This window comes from Acomys minous, assembly GCF_964271855.1.
Source record: "Acomys minous genome assembly, chromosome: 4".
NCBI lineage: Eukaryota > Metazoa > Chordata > Mammalia > Rodentia > Muridae > Acomys > Acomys minous.
Genome location: NC_140486.1, coordinates 113,836,386 through 113,857,089, shown reverse-complemented (window position 1 = coordinate 113,857,089; position 20,704 = coordinate 113,836,386). Strand labels below are relative to the sequence as shown.

At 45.9% G+C, this 20,704-nt stretch overlaps 1 protein-coding gene across 6 annotated transcripts in view; it reads right to left on the bottom strand.

Moving 5' to 3' along the window:
• The window catches only part of AGAP1 (ArfGAP with GTPase domain, ankyrin repeat and PH domain 1), a 431,164-nt gene that overhangs the window by 135,705 nt on the left and 274,755 nt on the right, over positions 1-20,704 (bottom strand). For all 6 annotated transcript variants that reach the window (XM_084779501.1, XM_084779502.1, XM_084779503.1 and 3 more), the window contains one exon: positions 6,767-6,935. In XM_084779501.1, the coding sequence (XP_084635627.1) occupies positions 6,767-6,935 (169 nt within the window). The remainder of the gene's footprint in view (positions 1-6,766; positions 6,936-20,704) is intronic.

Sequence of the window (20,704 nt, the reverse complement as noted above, 5' to 3'; positions counted from 1 at the left end):
AAGCTCTCCTTATTGCCCCGGTCCCTGTCACGGCGGAGAGCGCTCCCTCTTAAATGCTCTCATTATGACCCATCCTTAGAGCCGGCTAAGTGGAAAAAAAGAGAGAGGGAGCAAGGGAGGAAGAGGACCAGAGAGAAAGAGGAGAGAGCGAGTCCAATCCCATTAATATTCATGACAATAATTAGTATTCTAGGTCACTGAATATTCATGCTATTAGTTTGGTTTTTTATGGGTTTGCTGGATGTCCTGATTGCTGAAGTGTGGAGAAAACAGCATGGTTGAGACTGTAGATGTCAACGGCAGTTCAATACTCAAAACACATTCCCTGTCCGCCCTCCCCCACGGTACTCAGAGCATTGGCTCAGGCCTCCTGCAGGCTGGCCTGCCTCCAACTGCTGGGGACCTCAAGTGGGGGAGGCGGAGGAAAAGGGGTAAGGGTTCCTCTTACAGGGGTCGAGGTGCCAACCTGGGTAGGATGAAAAAAATAAAACCCATTAATTGCAGAAACCCAACAAAGACACACGGCTATGGGGGACAGGAAGAGAAGCTGTGGTCCCAGAACAAAGATATGGCAGTCAGAAGTCATCTACAAATTAATGACAGGGCACAGAATCGGAGAGAGGACTCCACGGAGATCATGAAAGTCCCACAGAACACTTTCCAGGCCACCTAGCACTGCCATGTCGGTAAGGTGTTTAGTGGGGGCAGGATCTAGATATGCCATCTGTCCACAACCAGGCATCGGAAAGGCCAACTTCAAAACACCACTCAGCCACCCCTCCCCCGCCCCACACTTTTGTCAGGAAACAATGACAGACGCTGGAAGTCACTGAGGCGCAGAGGCACACTTCTGATTCCACAGCGGCTACTCTTAGCATAAGCTTCTCTGCTTTCTACGGAAACATCAAATAACTCCATGGCTGATGCAGTTCTGTCACATGCCTGTCCCTAGATTTACCAAACCGGGTTGGCTGAAGCTCAGTAAGAAATACGCAAGGATGATATTTCAGCTCTTTCTTTGGAAGGACTTTAGGAATTAAAGTTGGGGAGACTCTCAAATGCAGCTTCTGGAAAACCCCCATTACCTACCGGCTATCAGGGACTCTCCCACAAGCTCCCAGCTGAAGAACAGAAATGAAGCCTCCACTGGGCATGCTCAGGGGAGCCACCTTAGAAGGGATGTCAGACAGACCTCAATAAATTCTTTTCTGGATGCTTCCATTTTTATCATTTATTTTTGCTGGAGTAGATCCTTAAGTAATTTCTTTTCAAACATCTGTTCAGACAGAAATATTATTCTACATTCCCATACGTAGCCAGCCAATGTCTTAAAAAAAAAAACCTATTATTTCTGTTCTAATTGGCTGCAGCGATCGAGCTTAGAATAGGCTTCTAGAGGTCAGAATTATTTGTCCTGAGAAAGGAGCTCTCAGAGCAAATAGAGCAATCGGCACTGTCTACAATCCTGGCGTTTCCTTTGGTCAGGCCTGCTCTCCTATTTCAGCATCTTTTATGGTTTTTATTTTTGTTTGTGTTTGCAAAGTTTTCTCTTCCACCCAACTCAGAGTTAGGCTTTCAGATGGCCCTGATCAATGGCAGGAATTTCTTCTGAATATCTTTATCAAAATTGTCCTTAATCAAGCTTATTTCTACTTGATAATTTTTGTAGCTAACTTTTTCACACTTATTTTTGTGTGTGGAGATCAGAGCATGACGTATGGGAGTTGGTTCTTTTTCCACCATGTGCTCTGGGGATTATACTTAGGTCACCAGGCTGGGTGGCAAGCGTCTTCACCTGCTGTGCCATCACATCAGCCCTATTTATTTACTTATTTCAGATGAGGTCTCTTACAGTCTAGCCTCTCCTGGAGGTTGCTATGTAGTCGAGGATGATGAAGGATCATCTCCTGCCTCCACCTCTCAAATGCTGGGATTTCAGGTATGTGCCACCATATCCTGCTTATGTGGTATTGGGGATCAAACTCTGTTCACTGTGTGTTAGGCAAGCATGCTACCAGCTGAGCTACAACCTTAGAAGTATATGAGGAAAAGGAGGAAAACTACCAGTGTGAGGAACACAAGAAACACAGGTGCATGAGTTAGGCAGCCGCCATGACAATATGCTTTTCTTTCTCTTTCCCAAGGCCACAGCAGAAATGGACATTAAGATTATAATGCTTCCAGTATTTGAACATGTGACATGCAGTCAACATTTCCAAAGGAAAAAGAAAAACCTCTAAATGTAAACAAAGTTATAAAGTGCATAAAGTAAACAATGAACTAGCAGTATATCTGAGAAACAGAACACATTGATAGCTCAAATACACAAACAACCTTGGCCAGATGTGGTGGCACACGCCTTTAATCCTAGCATTTGGGAGAAAAGGGCGGCAGAGGAAGACAGATCCTTTAGTTCAAGGCCAGCCTGGTCTACAAGTTGAGTTCAATAACAGCCAGGACTAAATAGGACTTTATCTCAAACAAACAAAATGAAACAACAACAACAACAAAACCAATCAACTGAATAACAGCAGCAGCAGGACCAAAACCATAACCCTGCAGCAGATGTCCCCTCAGTACTGACTGATAGTGGCAATGATTATAGCAGTGTGCTTATCTTGTGATTCTCTGACCCCACTGAGGTGGTCTGCTCCTGGAGGAAGAGCCTTAAACAGCATCTCTCACTCCATCATCAGAGCAATGATCAAGGTTAGGCAGATAACAGACCAGTTAACCATGGAAGACAAAAGATACAAGAAGAAATAATGTAACTCATAAGGTGGATGGGAGACATTAAACCAGGTCAGAATAGAGACCTGTGACATGGGAACTGGGGATGCATTCTTGGATTCATCAGGTGAGTCCTGTAGCTGACCCAACTAACACGGCTTCAATTACACGGCTGGCTATGAAAAATAAAAACCAGGGGTTTTCTTCTATGGAACCACTGAGATCTTGTAAAAAGAGCTCCTTGAAAAAAGAACAGCATAGTGGAACTGAAGATTTTGAAGGCAGGATGGATTAACAAACTTTCTAGGATCGGAATGAAGAAAACCACTTGCCATCTTGAGGGTTTAAAATCAACCTGAAGAAATCCAGAGAGTAATCGTGCCTCCATGCCCTGCCCCAATAAACCCAATGGCAGGGCCTGGGGTGCGGCTCGGCGGGGAGAGGGCCTGCCTGCCTAGCACGTACAAAGCCCTGGGTTCCACGTCCATAAACTAGGCGTGGTGACATATCATATGCCTATAATCCCAGCACCTGAGAGGTGAAGGCAGGAGAATCAGCAGTTCAAGGTCATGCTCAGGCTATGTACTAAGGTCCAGGCTAGTTTAGGTATCATGAGACCATGTCTCAAAAAACCCCAAAATGAATGAATAAATGCTAACCAATATAGGATTATTTGGTAGTATATGGATTTTTGTTTGTTTGTTTCTGTGTTTTCAGACATGAGGTTCATGTGAAAAAGACCAGAAGTAAGTATCAACAGCTTGGGATAACTGGAGGGAAAGGTGGGGTGCGGAAGTGTTATGTTGCCATACTGAACTACGTCTGGGTGTAATACAATGTGGCAGAACTGCAGCATAAGACATCTCACAGAGAACAGTAGGTGAGACGGGTCAGAACACCCAGAAACTGCATTGCATCACAGCTGTACATGGAGGACACGCAGGACTAATAAAGATCATTCAACAGGAAGGAATGGTTGTTTAAATAGACAACTGCTTATATTTCCTACACATATGATGGATCCAAACAAATAAGTCAATAGAATTAGAAGCTAACATTTTTAAAGGGAGAGGACTTAATAAAACTTGGAAATAAATATACATCAGCTATGAACAGACTTCAGACTACTAAAGCATCTTTGAACAGATTAATGTAAAAACCACAGAAACATGAATCATAATTTGGATACACAGGAAAAAAGAAAAAAACTATCAGTGTAAATAAGACTACAAAAAGTATAAGCCAACTATTATATTTAAAATTGTATACATATAAAATACCAATATTCTCAATATATGAAGAGCTTTACCATATCAACAAGAAAAAGGACCCACTAAAACACATGCAAATGAGACATGTCGAGTAAATACAACAAGAGATATACATGGGCAGTAAACCCACAAGGGACTCACAACTAATGGAAGAGACTAAACACACAAAGCATGGGATGTTTTTATCCTGTCGATTCTAGAAACGACAGTTAAAAGTAACACCAGGTGGGTACTTTATAGACAATTCTTAGAGGTTATTTTGGAAATACACACCGAGAACCTGACTGACAGCTGAGCCACGCTGCTCACGACTGCTCGCTGCTGGAGATAAGGTTTCGTATTGAGGCTTAGGTATGAGCATGCATGCCTCAGGTCAGCCAGGTGGACAGTTACATCAGAGGAAGAAAACCAAGGGATCCCCAACGGAGCCAAACACACAGCGGAACTCAATAGCCAAGAGCCTCCTCAATTATCATGTTTAACCATTTGGCAAATGGCTACAAGTAACTATCTTTAGCTCAAAGTCCATCACATCAAGTCCACTTTTCCTGTGGCCGTTCCTCGCACTAGAGTGTTTTATGAATAACAACTTCAAACTCAGGGAACTCACCTTTCAGAGTGTAACTTAGAGTCTAAGAGCTCGAACCCAGCAATGTGTTGAGTTCTTAAGCAAAAACGCAATGTGTCATCTTAGATTAGTGTCCAGGTTTAAGACATCAACTTCAATTAAAGCGTCACAAGGTTCTGGTGAACTGATGACCCAAGGACTAGACTGGCAAATACGCACCCCAAGGTCTCTCCAACTCTTATGAGAAGCAATGACATCATCCCTATGCCTATGGAGGGAGCTGCACTCCCAAGTAGGATGGAGATCCTGAGGCACATGACTAATGTCACACCCCTACTCCCTCCCTCCAAGTGACAGCTACAGAGTTTAAAAAAAAAAAAAAATCAACCAAGTGGAAGACCGGAAAGATCCCTAGTCATAAACCCGAGAGGAGGTGACCATGCAAATGGGTCTTACTCATGTCTCTGGTTTAGCAAGGCTTTTTCTGTGAATGAAACTGGGGCGAGAACACACAGCTGCCATCCTTAGGGAGCAAGCCTTGGAGAGATCCCAGAACATGGTCTGGTCTATGTATTTTTGTATTTGTGTTTCCCACTTGGAGAGAGTCATTTTGTGCTAGCGTTATGTGGTACCCAAGAACTCAAGTCTCAAGACTAAGAGGTGCAAAAAATCTTAATTTTAAGCACTGCTTCTTGAACTCACGATAACTTTCGCCTTATGTAGGTTTCTGGTAGGTTCCTGCCTCCCTTGCCTGGACACTAAGTCCTGCCCCTCTTTCCTGTTGTAGAGATCCCAGCCCTTCCATAGCTGTTGCCTTGGACTTCCTGTCTTTATCCACAACCAGAGAGTGAGAGTGTCTGGAGTAGGCGCTAGGCTTTATATTCTGTGTCCCTGGGCTCAGGAGTGTGGGAATACCACAAAGTTAGCAAGAGACTTCAGTCAGCCACTTAATGTATACACAGTGCCAATCACTGTTACTTTTGTCAACTTAAAGTCCCTTAAAATTTATCTAGCAGGTGCTTCCAGATATTTTCAGGATACTCTCACATACAAGTTCATTAAAAAAGGACATAAGCAAATGCTCGCTGCCAGGAATGAGTGAGCACTGCACACGGAGTGAGGAGCTGGCTGGCAGGTGGCTGGTATGTACAGGAATTCTGGAGGCCAGAGACGCCAAAGCAACAGTGCACATAACTTTTGGAACAGAACTGGCCACTGATAAATTATTCCCTGACGGAAATGCAGGGGTGATGCTGTGTAATAAAGTATGGAAACTAACTTTCTATTCATTCTAGAGTTTTTCTTCTTCCTGAGGCATCATTTCCCCCTCTTCCCACCCAATGGGGGCCTCATCATCATTTTGGGAGTGAGGGGAACAGGTCAGAGAGGTCTTCAGAGCAAAAATCTCTCCTTTCTGGAAGAAACTGGTCCCTCCCTTAGGAGAAGCCAACTTTTAGTTTGATTACTAACTGCCCACAATGCTTTCGTCTTTGCCCCTCTCCTGGACCTCTCCTGCTCGTGTTCATTAACAGTGGTTGGCAGGATGCGCAAGGCCTGGCACACTGACTTGCCAAAGACCACAAGATGCCAAGGGGTGCCATTTGGGGAAGACCACATTCGGGCTCTTTCGTGTCATCCCACTTTCACCAACCAGGGTCATTCGCCACCCTGTGCAGTTCATCACACTGTCTTTAAAAGCACCCCAAGTTTCAAAGTCAGAAATGTAGTATTCTAAGCAGTCGATATGTCTTGAAGTCTGAGAATTTCTCAACACACTGAATTCTCAGAAAACAAAACTTTCTCTAATCCTGAATGAAAACAAAACAAAAAACAAAAACAAAACAAAAAATTCTTTGAAAAAGAATAAAGAACACCATTGTTTAGCTAACGAGAGACACTAGTGAAGATAGCAAAGGACAGTTGAGCTGTGTACAGGTATGTGTGTGTTGCTCACATCTTCCTCCTGTTTAAATGTGTAGTTACCAGGCATAGTCTTCTTTCACACCTCATTCCTCTACCTCTGAATGACCTTAGCTGATCAACACCCAGCCTGGGAAGGCCTCGGATACCAGTTTGTGTGGCTCTGGCTTGCCTGCTGCCATTCACAGAAACACTGCTTTAAGCTTGCCTGAGGCTACCATCTACCTGCGGCAGGACTCAGCTCCTCAGGTGCGCCCAAGGCTGTGTGTGAGCTTACCTGAATTTGGTGAGATGTGTAAACTGCTCATGTCCTTGGCCAGGCCGTTGGTTTTGGGACTGGAGATGGGTGCGCAGGCCGACGTGGCGCGGGGCGGCCTCTTCCCCGGCACTTTCACAGTGGTTCGCAGGAGGTCTATCTCTTTGCCATGGACATTCTGCATGTAATCCTGTGTGAATGTTAAACACCCAACAGAGATTAGAGAGAGGGTGGGCTAAGGTAAGACCCAAGACCCTGTCAATGTCCTGAGCTGCAATGCTGTGGCTGCCATTTTCATGTGCAGGGTGTGGGCGACATCATTCTATTTAAACCCGGCTAGGCATCTATGCCCCAGCCTAAGCAAGGACTGGGAATGGGGAGGAGAAGCAATCAGCGCAAGATCTTGAGCTCTTGCTTCCTAGGAACCTGGGCTTATGCTGTGAAATCTGAGTAATACATTGCATGGGCATAAGGGGAAGATTCATGAGAATGTGTCCAAAATGTAAGGGTGCAACTAAGTTGTACTGGCTAGTTTCATATTGACTTGACATGAGATAGACATGGCTGAAAGGAGGAAACTTGGACTGGAAAGATGCCTCCATAAGATCCGGCCGTAGGGCATTTTCTTAATAAGTGACTGATGAGGGGAAGGCCCAGCCCATTGTGGGTGATGCTACCCTTGGGCTTGTGATCCCGGGTTCTATAAGAAAACAGGCTGAGCAAGCCATGGGAAGCAAGCCAGTAAGCTGCACTCCTCTACTTAAGTTCCTGCCTCCACGTTCCTGTCCCGCTTGAGTTCCTGTCCCGGCTTCCTTGAATGATGGACTACAATGTGGAAACATAAGCCAAACAAACCCTTTCCTCCCCAACTTGCTTTTGGTCATGGTGTTTCATCACAGCAATAGTAGCCCTACCTACCAAAAGGACTGGAGGTGAGTGGAGGACTAGAGGAACCAGCAGCAAGGCAGTATAAAAACAACAACAAAGTATTCACAAGTGGGCCCTAACAAGGATGTGCACGCTTTCCTATTAACATCAGAAGAAACACCCACAAAGTCTCACTTACATGATTATTTATTTGTGAGCTGAACAAGGATGACACTAACAAACACGCCAGACTGCATGGGGAAAGGCTGCTAGCATTCAACCCTGAACAAAGAGGCAACCGAGGAAAGCTGGGACCAGGAGAAGTGGCCTTTCCCAGGGCAGAGCACACCAATTGGTTGTTCAATGCCAAAGTCAGCCCTGAAAAAATACACACAGGTAACATTGTATGGATTTAAAGGGCCTCATTTCACTTAAGGAGGCAGAGGCACGGAGATCTCTGTGAGCTCGAGGCCAACCTTGTCTACAAAGAGAGTCCAGGGCAGCCATGGCTACACAGAGAAAGCCTGTCTCGGAAAAAAACTAAGTAACCGACAACAACAAAAAGGTTTTATATAGGGACATATATTTATATACAAATACATATATGCATGTACTAACAATTGACAAATAAAGAGGCCTTTGCATTTGAAAGAGAGCAGGGAGGGGCATATGGGAGGTTATGCAGGGAGGAAATGGAAGGCACATCATAATTAAGATACAACCTCAAGAATAAACAAGCAAGGATGTGTAATGCTGTGGCCCCATGTGATGTGCCCCCATAAGCTCACTTGGTCTCTGGCTGGGGGTGCTGTTTGGGAAGGCTGTAGGGCCTTTGGAGAGTGAATGCTCCTTAGAGGAAATGAGTCACCAAAGCCAGGCTGTAAGGCTGAATAGCCTGCCCTCACTTTCTGTTCACAGACACATGTAACCAGCAGGCAGCCTCTTGCTCCTGCCACCAAACCTTCCTGTTCTGATGCCTCATGTCCCTCTAAAACTGTAAGCTAAAGCAAAAGCCCCACCTTTCCTTGAAATGCTTCTTTTCAGGCAACTGGCTGCATGTCCCCAAAGAAAGAAAACAAAGACCTAGAAACTAACCCACCAGACCCTTGGCTACTGCATGGGAGAAGCCAGCAGCCAGCACAGAGACTACCAGAGGGCAGCCTGAGCTAAGTCACTAACAACCCATTGTACAGTAGAGCGAACACAATACCTGAGAAGGAAGGAAGGAAGGAAGGAAGGAAGGAAGGAAGGAAGGAAGGAAGGAAGGAAGGAAGGAGATGGCAGGCAAAGGGTCTGGGTGAGCATCCTCGGGAAAAAAAAAAACAAACCAAAAACACGGCCAAAGCTTAGCTGTCAGCGTGTGGTGCTCTTGGGAAGTGGTATGATTTTTAGGATACGGGGCCTAGTGGGGTAGTTAGGTCCCTAGAGGTGTGCTCTTGTGGGAGGCCAGGCAGCCTTCATGTCCTCCACCCTTCCCTTCCTGATTTCTGCCGCTGTGAGGTGAGCAGGTGTACTCTGCCACCATGTGCTGCTATAGGCTCAAAGCAACAGGGTGAAATGCCTGTGGACTCAAGTCTCTGAAACCAAAACCAAAATAAGACTTTCTACCATAAAAGTTGGCCATCTCACGAGTGCTTTGTCACAGTGATAGAAAGGTGACGCAACAACTGAGGCAGGGTGCAGGGACTGCTGGGAGCATGGTCCTGCCAAACTCTCTCATTCATTATGTCATCGCCACCGTCACCATCTCCTCTGTAAGGCCTCGTCTACAGACACAGCATTTCACATACCCTGGATGTGTGACCTCATCGCATAGTAGAAAACAATACACCCTGAATTACTTTTTTTTTGAGACAGTGTTTCTCTGTGTATCCTTGCTGTCCTAGAACTCACAAACACCTGCCTGTCTCTGCCTTCTAGAGTGCTGGGATTATAGGCGTGTACCACCTCACCTGGATCCTGAATTACTCTTAGATAAATAATGTTTCAGGTACTTTAACAACAAGCAGGAAGTAGGACTAGGAAGGATACAGAAAATAGGATTCTTAGCAGACCCAGAAATTTGTGTTTGTTCTAAATGATTAAGTTCAGGCCCGGGTAAGGTTAGAATGGTCTGACCATCTACCTTACATAACTTGGAAAAATAAGCCAAGTTTTAGTCTGCTGGAAAGCAGCAGGGCCGTACATACTGATGGGGCTGCATGGGCACAGTGAGTAGTGTGGAAATCCCGAGAAGTCGCTCTTCATTCCTGGGAAAGAAGCAAGCCACCCAATGTACCATATTTTCTGGTGTATAAGACGAGCCCCAACTTTAACTTTTCCAGTGAAAATATAGAGCCTGAGTCAGCTGCGCGGGGCTTGCACTGGAAGAGGGGTAGTCATATATGGCGAGTATATTCCAAGCTCTATATTTTCACTGGAAAAGTTAAAGTTGGGGGCCATCTTATAAGCCCGAAAATACGTTAATTGCAGAAGAATGCCATGGCCTAGTGGCTCAAGTACCAGGAAGATGACTATGATGGTTGGCCTTGACTGTCACCTTGTTTATACTGAGATGTGTTAAGATAGGGATGAAACGAGCCTCCACATAAGCTGTCAGGAAATTCCTGAAGGCTTGGCTGAGGAGGGAAGACTGGCCATGAGCACGGGTGGCACTATGCCATATGGATAAAGGATTAACGCCTGTGGAGGATTCAGTCTCTGCTTCTGGGTCACCACAATGTGAGCTATATTTCCCATGACCTGTCCCCACGATGGTAGGATGTGGATCAAAGATGAAAAACGTTATCACCATCAAGTGGGACTGAAGGATAGCATGGACTCTGATGGGAGAAACTTGGCACTGAAGAACTCATGTCCATCAAGAGAGTGAGGGACTGTGGCTAGGACAGGTCATTAGGGGAAGAAAAAAAAAAAGGCGGTTCTTCTTGTTGCTAATGCCTGCCATTAGCACCCATTTAGCACTCTGTTTCCAAACAGAGTTATACTTGCAAACAACGGATTCCTTCTTGCACAGTTACTCCTTTAAAATACCAACTTGCTGTAACTTTCTCCTTTAATGCCAATTCTTAACAAATTAAAATACAATAACAGGAGTGTAATTGAGCATTTATTGCTTATGAGTTCTAAAATGAGGCTAATCAGAGAGTGACTAAGCCCCAGCGTGGGCTCTTTTAATAGGCATGTTTTAACATACAATAACCAGGATATTTTATTTAAAATTATTGTAGAAATGTACGCTCTGCTTTCTGGATCTGAACCCGCCAAGGGAGGACATTTATCTTGAGCCCAGCATGGGCTAGCCGGTCTCGCCTGTGTTAGACACTGCTGCTTTAGATCTGGTTGGAAGAAACTTGAGCATCCGAGGTCTGGGAAGGTGGCTCAGTGGGTAAAGTGCTTGCTGGGAGTTTGACCTCCAGCGAGGCTGCCTATGATCTCACTGCTGGGGAAGCAGAGTCAGGAGAATGCCTGGGTTCCAGATGGGGAAAAAGTGAGGAAGACATCACACTCTGACTTCTGGTTTCTGCAGGTTTGCGTGCGAGCGCATGCACCATCCACCTGCCCACAAAATGGAAACCAGATATTCATTTGGCAACTCCCGTATTTCCATTCAGCCTTGCTTCTTCTCCCAAGAGAAAAACTGCCCCAAGTTTGTTTGATCCTGCTCCTGCAAGAACATGGCCTTTTCGTCTCTCCCTGGCTTGGTACTTGAGGAATTAAAGCTGCCGCCACTAAATAATGTGGTTGTCTTCAGAAGCAGACTGCAAGTGCAGATCATGGGTGAGTGTGAGGTAGGGGCCTTGCTGGGTAAAATAAAGACAGCACGCTTATTTTGATATGCAAATACTACACAGCTACCCTTCTCCATGTTAGCTGCAGAAAATGCTGATCGAAGATAAAAGAGGGGAAAAAAAAACCTTTAACAAGGCATGAGGGTAATTCAAAGCCAAGTACTTTTAAACAGCACTTAACAAGTCCCTGGGGCCCACTCAAGAGCCTGGCCCCCCAGAGGTGCCATCTCCCGCCCCTCAACAGCTTGAAAAAGTAGTAATTGCAAACCTATTTGCATTTTTCTCCTCAACTTGCCCATGCTTATCATGTGGACTCTTTTTTCCAAGCCCCGGCACCAGAGCAAAGGGACCCGTTCCTGAATGTGCCGACAGCTCGGCAGCCATGCCTTGCTGTCCCCCTGCACCCGTGCCTGCACCTTTGCCTTCCCCTGTTTTTTACATTTTGCTCCTAATTATGTTGCATCTATTGCCGTACACTTAATTAGCTGCATTAATGTGATTTCTTTTCACATAGTCAAGCAATTAAGAGCTATGATTGAGTTTCATTCAATTAGCCTCAACAAACATGCTAATTGATGTCCCAGATGCAAATGAGGTGCAAAGAGAGAGACCTGCTCGCAATTGAGAGCCACGTCAGAGACCTAGAGCTTTCAGCTTGCTGACAGAAGCACAGTTTACCGTGGCTCCTGCCTTCTGCAGGGTGGCCTTAGGAGAAAGATGAGGAGCCATTAGCGCCTCTGTGTTCCAGATCATTCCGGATATTGAGAATTCGCTGTTTGGCTGCGGTACCATGTGGCCTCCCACTTCATGGTTAGGTGTCCCTGCACTGGAAGGTGATCAGCTGGCTGCTGCAAACGGAGCACTGTGCAAGCCCCACCAGCAGACAGTTACAAGGCTGTCAAAAAATTCCTCAAGAACCTCAAAAGCAATCCCAGCCATCCCCGAGCCCTCTGCGTGCGTGATGGCCTAGATCCTCTTCAGGAAAGGGGAAGTTCATCTTCGTCACCTCTGGGGCATTTGGCACTCGAGTTAAGCACAAAATACAGCAATCCATCAATGGTCCCTAAAAATATTCTTAGCAGATCGATTCCAGCTGCCTTGCGTCTGGAGGTTACTTTCAGCTGCCTGTGAAAGATGGTTTGCTGATGCACTCACAGGGTTAGCCAAAGCAGTCAACATGATCTTGAAGCCGAAGTGGAATGCACAAACTATGACCTGCACCCCCAAACTACATCTACCACAAACATGAGGCCTGGGAACACGGTAGCTCTACTTGCTGAGAGTCCAGTTAAGAGAATCAATGAATGCCATTAAAAAACAAACAAACATAATTTTAAAAAGAATTATAATGCTTAAAGTCAAATGGCAGACAAAGTAAAGAAAATCTTTGTTGCAATTGTATTTTCCCAATATGCTTTGGCTTCTAAGTGTTGACAAAGCTGATACTTTACCACAACATATGATACTTTAAGTCAGATAACTTTTACAGACATGTTGGAACTGCCTTTTCTTTAAACTACACTTACTATCTTTATTTACTTTATTATCTGTGTGTGTGTAGGTCAGAGCATGACTGAACTCAGGACCTCTGGCTTGGCAGCAGAAACTTCTACCTGAGGAGCCATCTCCCAACATGCCGTTTGGACATGGCCAATCTAGCTGAACTTTCTTCCGTTCTATAGTTTAGCTTAGCAATCTTCAAAGTGTGACCCTCCATGCCTGTCAGGGGTTCCAGAAGTCTATGAACAGCTCAACATGGTGCTAGGAGGTAATTTGCTATTTTAATAGTATGGAAATCTGTTCTGATGTTACAATAGTGACAGGGCAGTTTACCTACAAGAAAAACTACTTTCACTTTTTGAATGTCAACTGTCGAGTGCACACCTTGCTCATTTTCTGAATGCTGCCACAAGCAGGGTGTATGAAGTCTTCCTCCAGGTCTGACAGTTGCTGGGTACCATTTTTGGAACTGCCAGCTAAACTAGCCACTTTTGTTGTTTTTATTTCTGTTGGGGGAAACAATATTTTCAGTTAACAGAAAGACTGTCACACATAGCCTATAGTTATCTCTTGGGAAATTGCAGGTATTTTCTTGAAGAAAAAAATAACTGAACAAAATGAATCCTTTAAGGAAAATAGCTGACAGTATTAGCGACTAATGATGAAATCTCTGTGCTTCCTTGAAAAAAAAAAAAAGGAAGAAAAGAAAAATTTAAAACCTTATTTCGATCTCATTGTGAGCCTGGCATCTTTCAACTACTTAACATTTTTTGAAAAGATTGGTATTAATAGTGTCTAGATATTATGGATTGAAGAGAATGTTATTCTTTGGAAATCCGTACACTTTATTTCAGAAACATTACCGAAGTGTTGAAGTGACTGCTGCATGATGCCATGTGCATAGATGCAAGTGGCCAGGATTATCTGGATAAAATGCACAAAAAGGTCATTCAAAGCACACTGTAATGGGCTTTAATTCAGCAGAGAAGGCCATGCTTTGATATCCCATGGGCATTCCTGAGCTATAAGGTGCACACTGTGTTTTGGTGTATCATCAAGGAACAGCAATGCTTAATGGACTTCTTCCTCCTCCACTACCGCTACGAGTGGATACCTGTGTCTTCCACTTGAACAAGAGTTGTCAGGTCTTAAAGAGGTTTGGAAAAATGGAAACGAACATTGCTACCTCAAAGCTTTCTGCTGAAAGCTCCTCTTCCTTATTTATTAATGGGAGAGGCACACACGTGGCCTCTTGATACCTTCTGTACTCTCTTTTTGCCTTCTACCATATGGGCTGCAGGGACTGAATTAAGGTAGTCAGGCTTGGCGACAAGCACCTTTACCTACTGAGCCACCTCACTCACTGGTCCATAAAATATATATTTTCACAAACTATTATATACCCGAACACAGAATGTTTGGGTCCTTATTTTAAATGAACTTCGACATCTAGAATTTTTGTTTGAATGCTTGACATGAAAAAAAAAAAGACTCATTTCTTATTTTCACTATACTTTGAAAACGTCCAGGTTCAAAAAGGAAGCCTTAGTTCATTAACTTCTATTAAAAAAAAAAAAACTCACACAAAAAGTGTATGTAAGAGAAGCCATTGTTAGACACACTCCTATTCCCAAACTCCATTTAACATTTTTTCCAAAGGAAACTAATCCATGAAGACAGATATAGCAGCTGCCGCTCACGGAGATCAAGCGCATGTGAGCGTCCTGCACATATGAATGATAAACAATAGCCTCATGCATAGTCACGGGCAGAGGAGAGGCGCTTGCCTAAAAATACCTCGGGAATGCTCAAGGACTAGGAAAGAATCTTCTGGCCACATCCTTTCAGATCATGAGACTCAAAGACGACAATTTCTCCTTCTCTCCAAAGGGTCCCAGTCACAATAGCAAGGTAGGGGGCAGCTTCAAAGCTACAAGGCTTCTAAGAGGAATAATTTGGTTTCCCAAGACAACTGACAGGATTCCAGAGGCCTGCTTTCACAAGGGCCTTCCTGAAGGACACTTGTCAGCACACATGCTCCTGACCCTGAGCCGTCTCAGAAAGAAGGCAGCCAGCAAATAAGAGGCTAACAGTGACTGAGGCCACAGTTTCAGTTAGGACACTGTTTGCCCTGATGAGTGCCTTACTGGGTCTGGGTAATTACGCCACTCCTGGTAGCTGGTGGAACATGGCTGGGGTTCAGTGGCAGCACACTTCCCTTGCCATAGTACAACGACGGGCTCATTCCTGCACTTGGGCAGGGCAAAGCTCTATTCTGTTCACTCCTGAGGCCAGCATCCAACCATGATAGGCAAAAGTCCAACATCAGCCCAGGGGGATAGGTTATTGTAATATAAATCAAAATAGTGGAAAACCCCACAGTGAATTATGAATATACCTTTGGCCCCTTGATTGTATCCATCTTGATCGACTTACTCTGCTGAGCATCACACTGAAAGAAAGAGGCTTCTCATTTTAGGTTCAATTGAATATCACCCAGTTGTAACCCAACTTAGCCTGTCCCAGATGAATGCTTCCGCTACGTCAAAGACTGTATCTGCCTTCAGGAGCTGCAGGCATCTCTTGAGGGCAAGGCACATTTTACCACAGCAAATTGTGAGGGTAGGGTAGGGTAGTGTCCTTTGCTAGCGGGGGACTTTAGTATTTAAATACTGGCAGAGCAGTGGGTCATCTTGGCATCTGTGAGTTCTACAGAAATGTTCACCACACTGGTGTCTGGCTAGCCTGGACGTCTTTAATTCTTCAGACTGGTATTAGATAAACCGCTTAGAAGAGACACACCGTAGGAAAGATCCGACTTAGGAGGAGCATGCTCTTACAGCAGAGGGCACCAGTTACTTGACCTAAGTGGGCACTCAAAGGTCCCACTGGAGGCATCTTTTGCCTACCACAGATTTTAAGTAATTTTAATGTGCAAGTGTGCACATAGGCCTGCTTAGAAGTCTGCTGTTTCCATAGCTCTCTGTGAGTCACTTTCTCAGAAGCTCCACCCCTTTCCCTTTCTGCTCACAAGGTAGTTTACAGCACCCCGAGGTGACTCAGGATTCCCATGGCCTTCTCTCACACATTGAGGGCTACGTCCAGAAGACAGCACAGATTCGCCCATTAAAGGACAGGTCCCCACCAAATAGCCTGAGTGATTGACAGGGGCCATCACCACTTCATTTGCTGTGGGTGTGGGCCTAGCTGCCTTGGCATCTTGGTCTGTATGTCCACAACTTTCCTACCGTGTGGGATCGCTGTGAGGTTTAAGCCCAGATGATAAGCAAAAGGCTTAAGAAAGTAATGCAGCTTAATAAATGAACACCCTCGCCACGCTTCCCACTGCTTCCGCCTCTTCCGCTTTACACAACTATTTCTTGAGCTAAAGGTGTTATTCTCAACCTTAGACAGCAGTTCTGACACAAAAAGCCATTAGGGGTGACTGTGAATCAATTTTTCACTTTACGATATAGGGAAAAAATTTCCTTGAAATGCTGACATTTTCTACTTTTTCTCCCCTCCTCTCTTTGGTGGGGGAGGCATGTATCTGGCAGTCAGACATTTTTATTGCAAAACGCTGTCTGGAAAAGATGCAAAGTAAAACCTGCTAAAATGCAAGGGCAGAAACCCCCCACAAAACTAAGGGGGGAAAAACAAAAGGCCCCTTCCCTTTGCTTATTGAGTTCAGAGGCATAACAGGCTGCGCCCTGCAGCAAACGGGAAGCTACACTAATTTTAAAGCCATAAAACGCTATCAAGTGCCCTTCGGGGCAGGAGGCTCTGAAGCTAGTGGCACCTAAATAAGACATGGTTCATTTACTTCGTAGCTTAGCCTAATGTAATCATCAGCGGTTTCTTAGCCTAGAGTTGTTAACAGGCAAGTAGCCGGCGCAGAGGCAGCCCTCCCAGCCACTGAGGGGGCTGCGGCTAGATTGCTGTTGATTAGAAAATTTTTCAGTTTTGACAAGCACTTAATGAACATAAATCGCACCTTGATTGGTTTCCTTTCGGGGCCACCGGCACACCTGAGCAGAAGGGAAGGGGCCTCGCCAGGGCCGCCCCGCCCTACCTTGCGAGACCCTAGCAACAAGCCTGCAATCAGGTTATGAGCCATAGAAGAAAATATTTATAAAATAGAATAATGAAATTCAACTTCTCAGAGGACGAGGGAGCACATTTGCTACCCCCCTCGGCCATCCTCTCCCACTGAGACCTCGGTGGTGACTGTCACCACAGGAAACATAGGGGTTTGATTTATCTGCCTTTCTGGGGAAATTTCTGGCCACTATTTGTAATACTAAAAGGCAAAAAAAAAAAAAAAAAAAAAAAAAAAAGTGGGTGAGTGGGTGGTGGTGGTGAACAAAAATGATACAAATTGGGCACAAATGATGGCCACCACTATGGGAACTGTCATTTGGTATACTGATAAGTCAATGTTTCCTAGACTCTTCTAGAAGACCCATGAACCACAGTGGAGTTTACATTTACCTACATATTCTCCTTCTCCCTTGCCTTCCGCCCCTCTCACACACTTCTTCATTTTACTAAAACGAGCAAGAAGACAGTTTCCAACCTCAGGAAACAGCTCAGCTGGGGTCTCAGACGTCTGTGGTTTAGTTTTCACATGACCGCCTGGTCTTCTTCACTCATGATAACCCTTCGTCAACATCAAGACAGCTATTAAAGAAGCGAGTATGCATTTTGGCCATTAGCGTCTACTTAATCTGGAGTGTGTGTGTGTGTGTGTGTGTGTGTGTGTGTGTGTGTGTGTGTATGAGAGAGAAAGAGGGGGGAAGGAGGGAGGGACGGAGGGAGGGAGAGAGGGAGGGAGGAAGGTGTTTATGTTCATAAGGGTGTGCTCACACATGCCATGGTATGTATGTGGAGGTCAGAGGTTAACACCTCCCCCCTTGAGGAAGTCTCTTCTTGTTCTTGAGGGCATACATCAGGTTGGCGGCTCAAGCGCTTTGGAGAGCCTCCTGTCTCTGCCTCCACCCTGATTCAAGAAGCCCTGGGTTACAGATGTAGGCTACTGTACCTGGCTTTACATGGCTTCTGAGGACTCAAACTCAGGTCTTCACACTTGCTCAGCAGGTACTTTACCCCCACTGAGCTGTCTCCTCAGCCCCACTTTTACTTTTAAAACTTAAATGCTGCCCGAGCCCTGGAATAGGCATGAAATAAATACATTCCTCGGGCAAAACACAACTTTGACAGGGACTCTATGTGTGCAAAGGAGCCTGCGTCTCCCAGGGGCCGTTTCCCCGGCCGAAGTTGGATACCTCTGAAAACACGAATACTGTTATATCAAAGTCACTTCAGGGGGTATGTGACGTAGCTAAAATGCTTTTACAAGTGATTTGGACAAAGGACAAAAATATTTACCAGGTTACCCATAGGCCTCCCCTGTCCTGTGGGAGATCATGAGCCCATGGAGCACAGCAGCTGGAGAGAGGACTCTGAATGGCCATCAGGCGTATCAAGCCTCCGTGATTCATCATACCAGGGCGGGGGCGGGGTTGGGGGTGGTGTGGGTCATTGGGGGCACAGGGGGGGGTGCTCCGGAAGGTTGGGTGGCTTCAGTTACAGGCATTTCGAATGCTCTCCCACAAGTAGGGTTTAAAACTGAGTATCTCCAGCTCCGAGGAGTCATTTCTGTGACCCTCCACTACCTTCGAGGCAGTCAGGTTCCCCAGAGCACGGGCGTGTGAGCTCTGTCCCTACCACAGAGGATACCTGAAAAGGAAACACACTGCACCTCATGCTACAAGGGTATCACGGTGCCCCGTGACGCCACCTATGAGGTCCTGGCATCGCCGAGGACAGAGAAGAGAAGCGGAACGCTCTAAGAAGAGGGCTGGGAAGCAGTGTCGGATAGAGACTGAATTTCCACCGGCAAAGAGAGAGTTCTAGAGATGAGCAGCACAACGGTGGGTGTGCATGACAACACCGCTGAGGCGCCTTTTCTTATTTGTTGATACTGGGGACCAACTTGAGACTTGTATACCCCAGCTGAGCAGTCCATCACTAAGTGCCTTAGCAGTGGTCAGAGTGGCACACTTGTTGTGTGCATCTTACTGCAGTTAAAAAGCAAGGAGAGGCATCCTCCAGCTCCTCTCCACCAATTCCGTCCATTCTGCCACAGAACAGAGTCAGGACCGAACTGGGGCATTTCCCCTGTGGCTTAGAAGCATCACTGGGTGGACTCTTCTCCTATCAGCTCTGGAACGTTAGCCCTGCAGACTTGAGGGCAAGCCAAGCACGTGGTTGCACTCTGGCCCACCTCCCTGCCCACCCTCACTCCCTCCACCTCCCATTCCTCCACCATCTGTTCACTTCTACCTACCAGTCTATCCACCCCCAAATATTCCCCAAGACATCTTCTCGCCCTGTTCCTCTTCTCCCTCCATCCACTCATCCAACCCAACCAGGACGCTACCCTCAAGACAACAGAGTTGGTGTGCTGCGGCAATGTCTGAAGGAACTACATGGAGTAAAACAAACAAATAAACAAACAAACACACTCCCAAGAATTCCACAGAGAGGGAGAAAGCCAACACAGGAATGACACTCTTCTCTGGCTAGCTGATGCTGTAGACAGCTTACAGCAGGGGGTTACTCTAAGCAAAGTGGGCAGAAATGGGGCCTTCAAGTGACTTCTGACACGTTCACCTTAGAGGAAGATTGTTTGACTCACACTTTCACTCTGGGCTCAAGGACATGGCTGTGCACCATGGGGGGGGGGGAGGGGAATGTGGCATGGAGAATGGCCACGGGTATGGGGTTGTGAAGTATAAACAGAATCAGAAAGCTGCTGGTTCCAGTGTCCCCTTCCAGGGCCTGCCCACAAAGACCTAGCAGCAGCAGCAGCATCATTATTATTATTATTTTTAAATTTGGCCTCACCCTTTAGGGGTTCTACTTCTTCCCAGTAGAGTCACAGGGGTGGAGAACACATCTCCAATGTGGCTTTTAGGGGACTCTCATCAACAGAGCATCAAATGTCACCTGCAGTGGCAACATTCACATATCCAGGCCTCTGTGAGGATGCTGGCTGGCGTGTGTTTCATGGGAAACACAGGCTTCGGCACATCCAACATGGAAGAAGCCCTGCCCCCAAGGATGCTCTCTTGAGACTCAGAAAAGCCCCATGTTCTTTCTGTTTCCTGCCACGCACAGAAACCCAGCTGTGGCGTGGCATGTCATTTAGAGACCTGCTCCTGCCCTCAAACAGGCGTCTAAGGCCATAAGAACACTGACTGCTGCCAGAGGAGCCCAGCCTTTGACCTTCCGTATTTATAACTATAACAATTCTAATCTAACTCTGAGTGGGCTCTTTGTACGGTAGTAGTACTTTCAGATGGTGTGTGTGTGTGTGTGTGTGTGTGTGTGTGTGTGTGTGTGTGTGTGTATGTGTGTGTTTGTTCTTCCCACCTCACTGAATGACCCCATTATGGATCACATTGTGCATAGATGCCGTGGTCAAAGGTCCACACGGTGGGGTCTGGGCCCCCAGGCCATCTTGGATCAAGGACCCTACAAAGCCACAATCCTGATATCCATTGTGGCCACACTAGGGCAACGCAGCCTCCAGGCAATGGGCAATGCTTGTGCAAAGCATAGGCCGGAGAGATGGCCATGAGCAGCGCAGAGCCACAAGACACTTACTTACTCACGAAGAAGCAAGATGAAAAAACCCACTACTCATAAACTAAGCAACATGAACTGAAGCAGTGTGTCACCAACATGGCTCACTGGCTATGCTCACGTCCATGACGCAGGAAGGTTAGTCATTTCC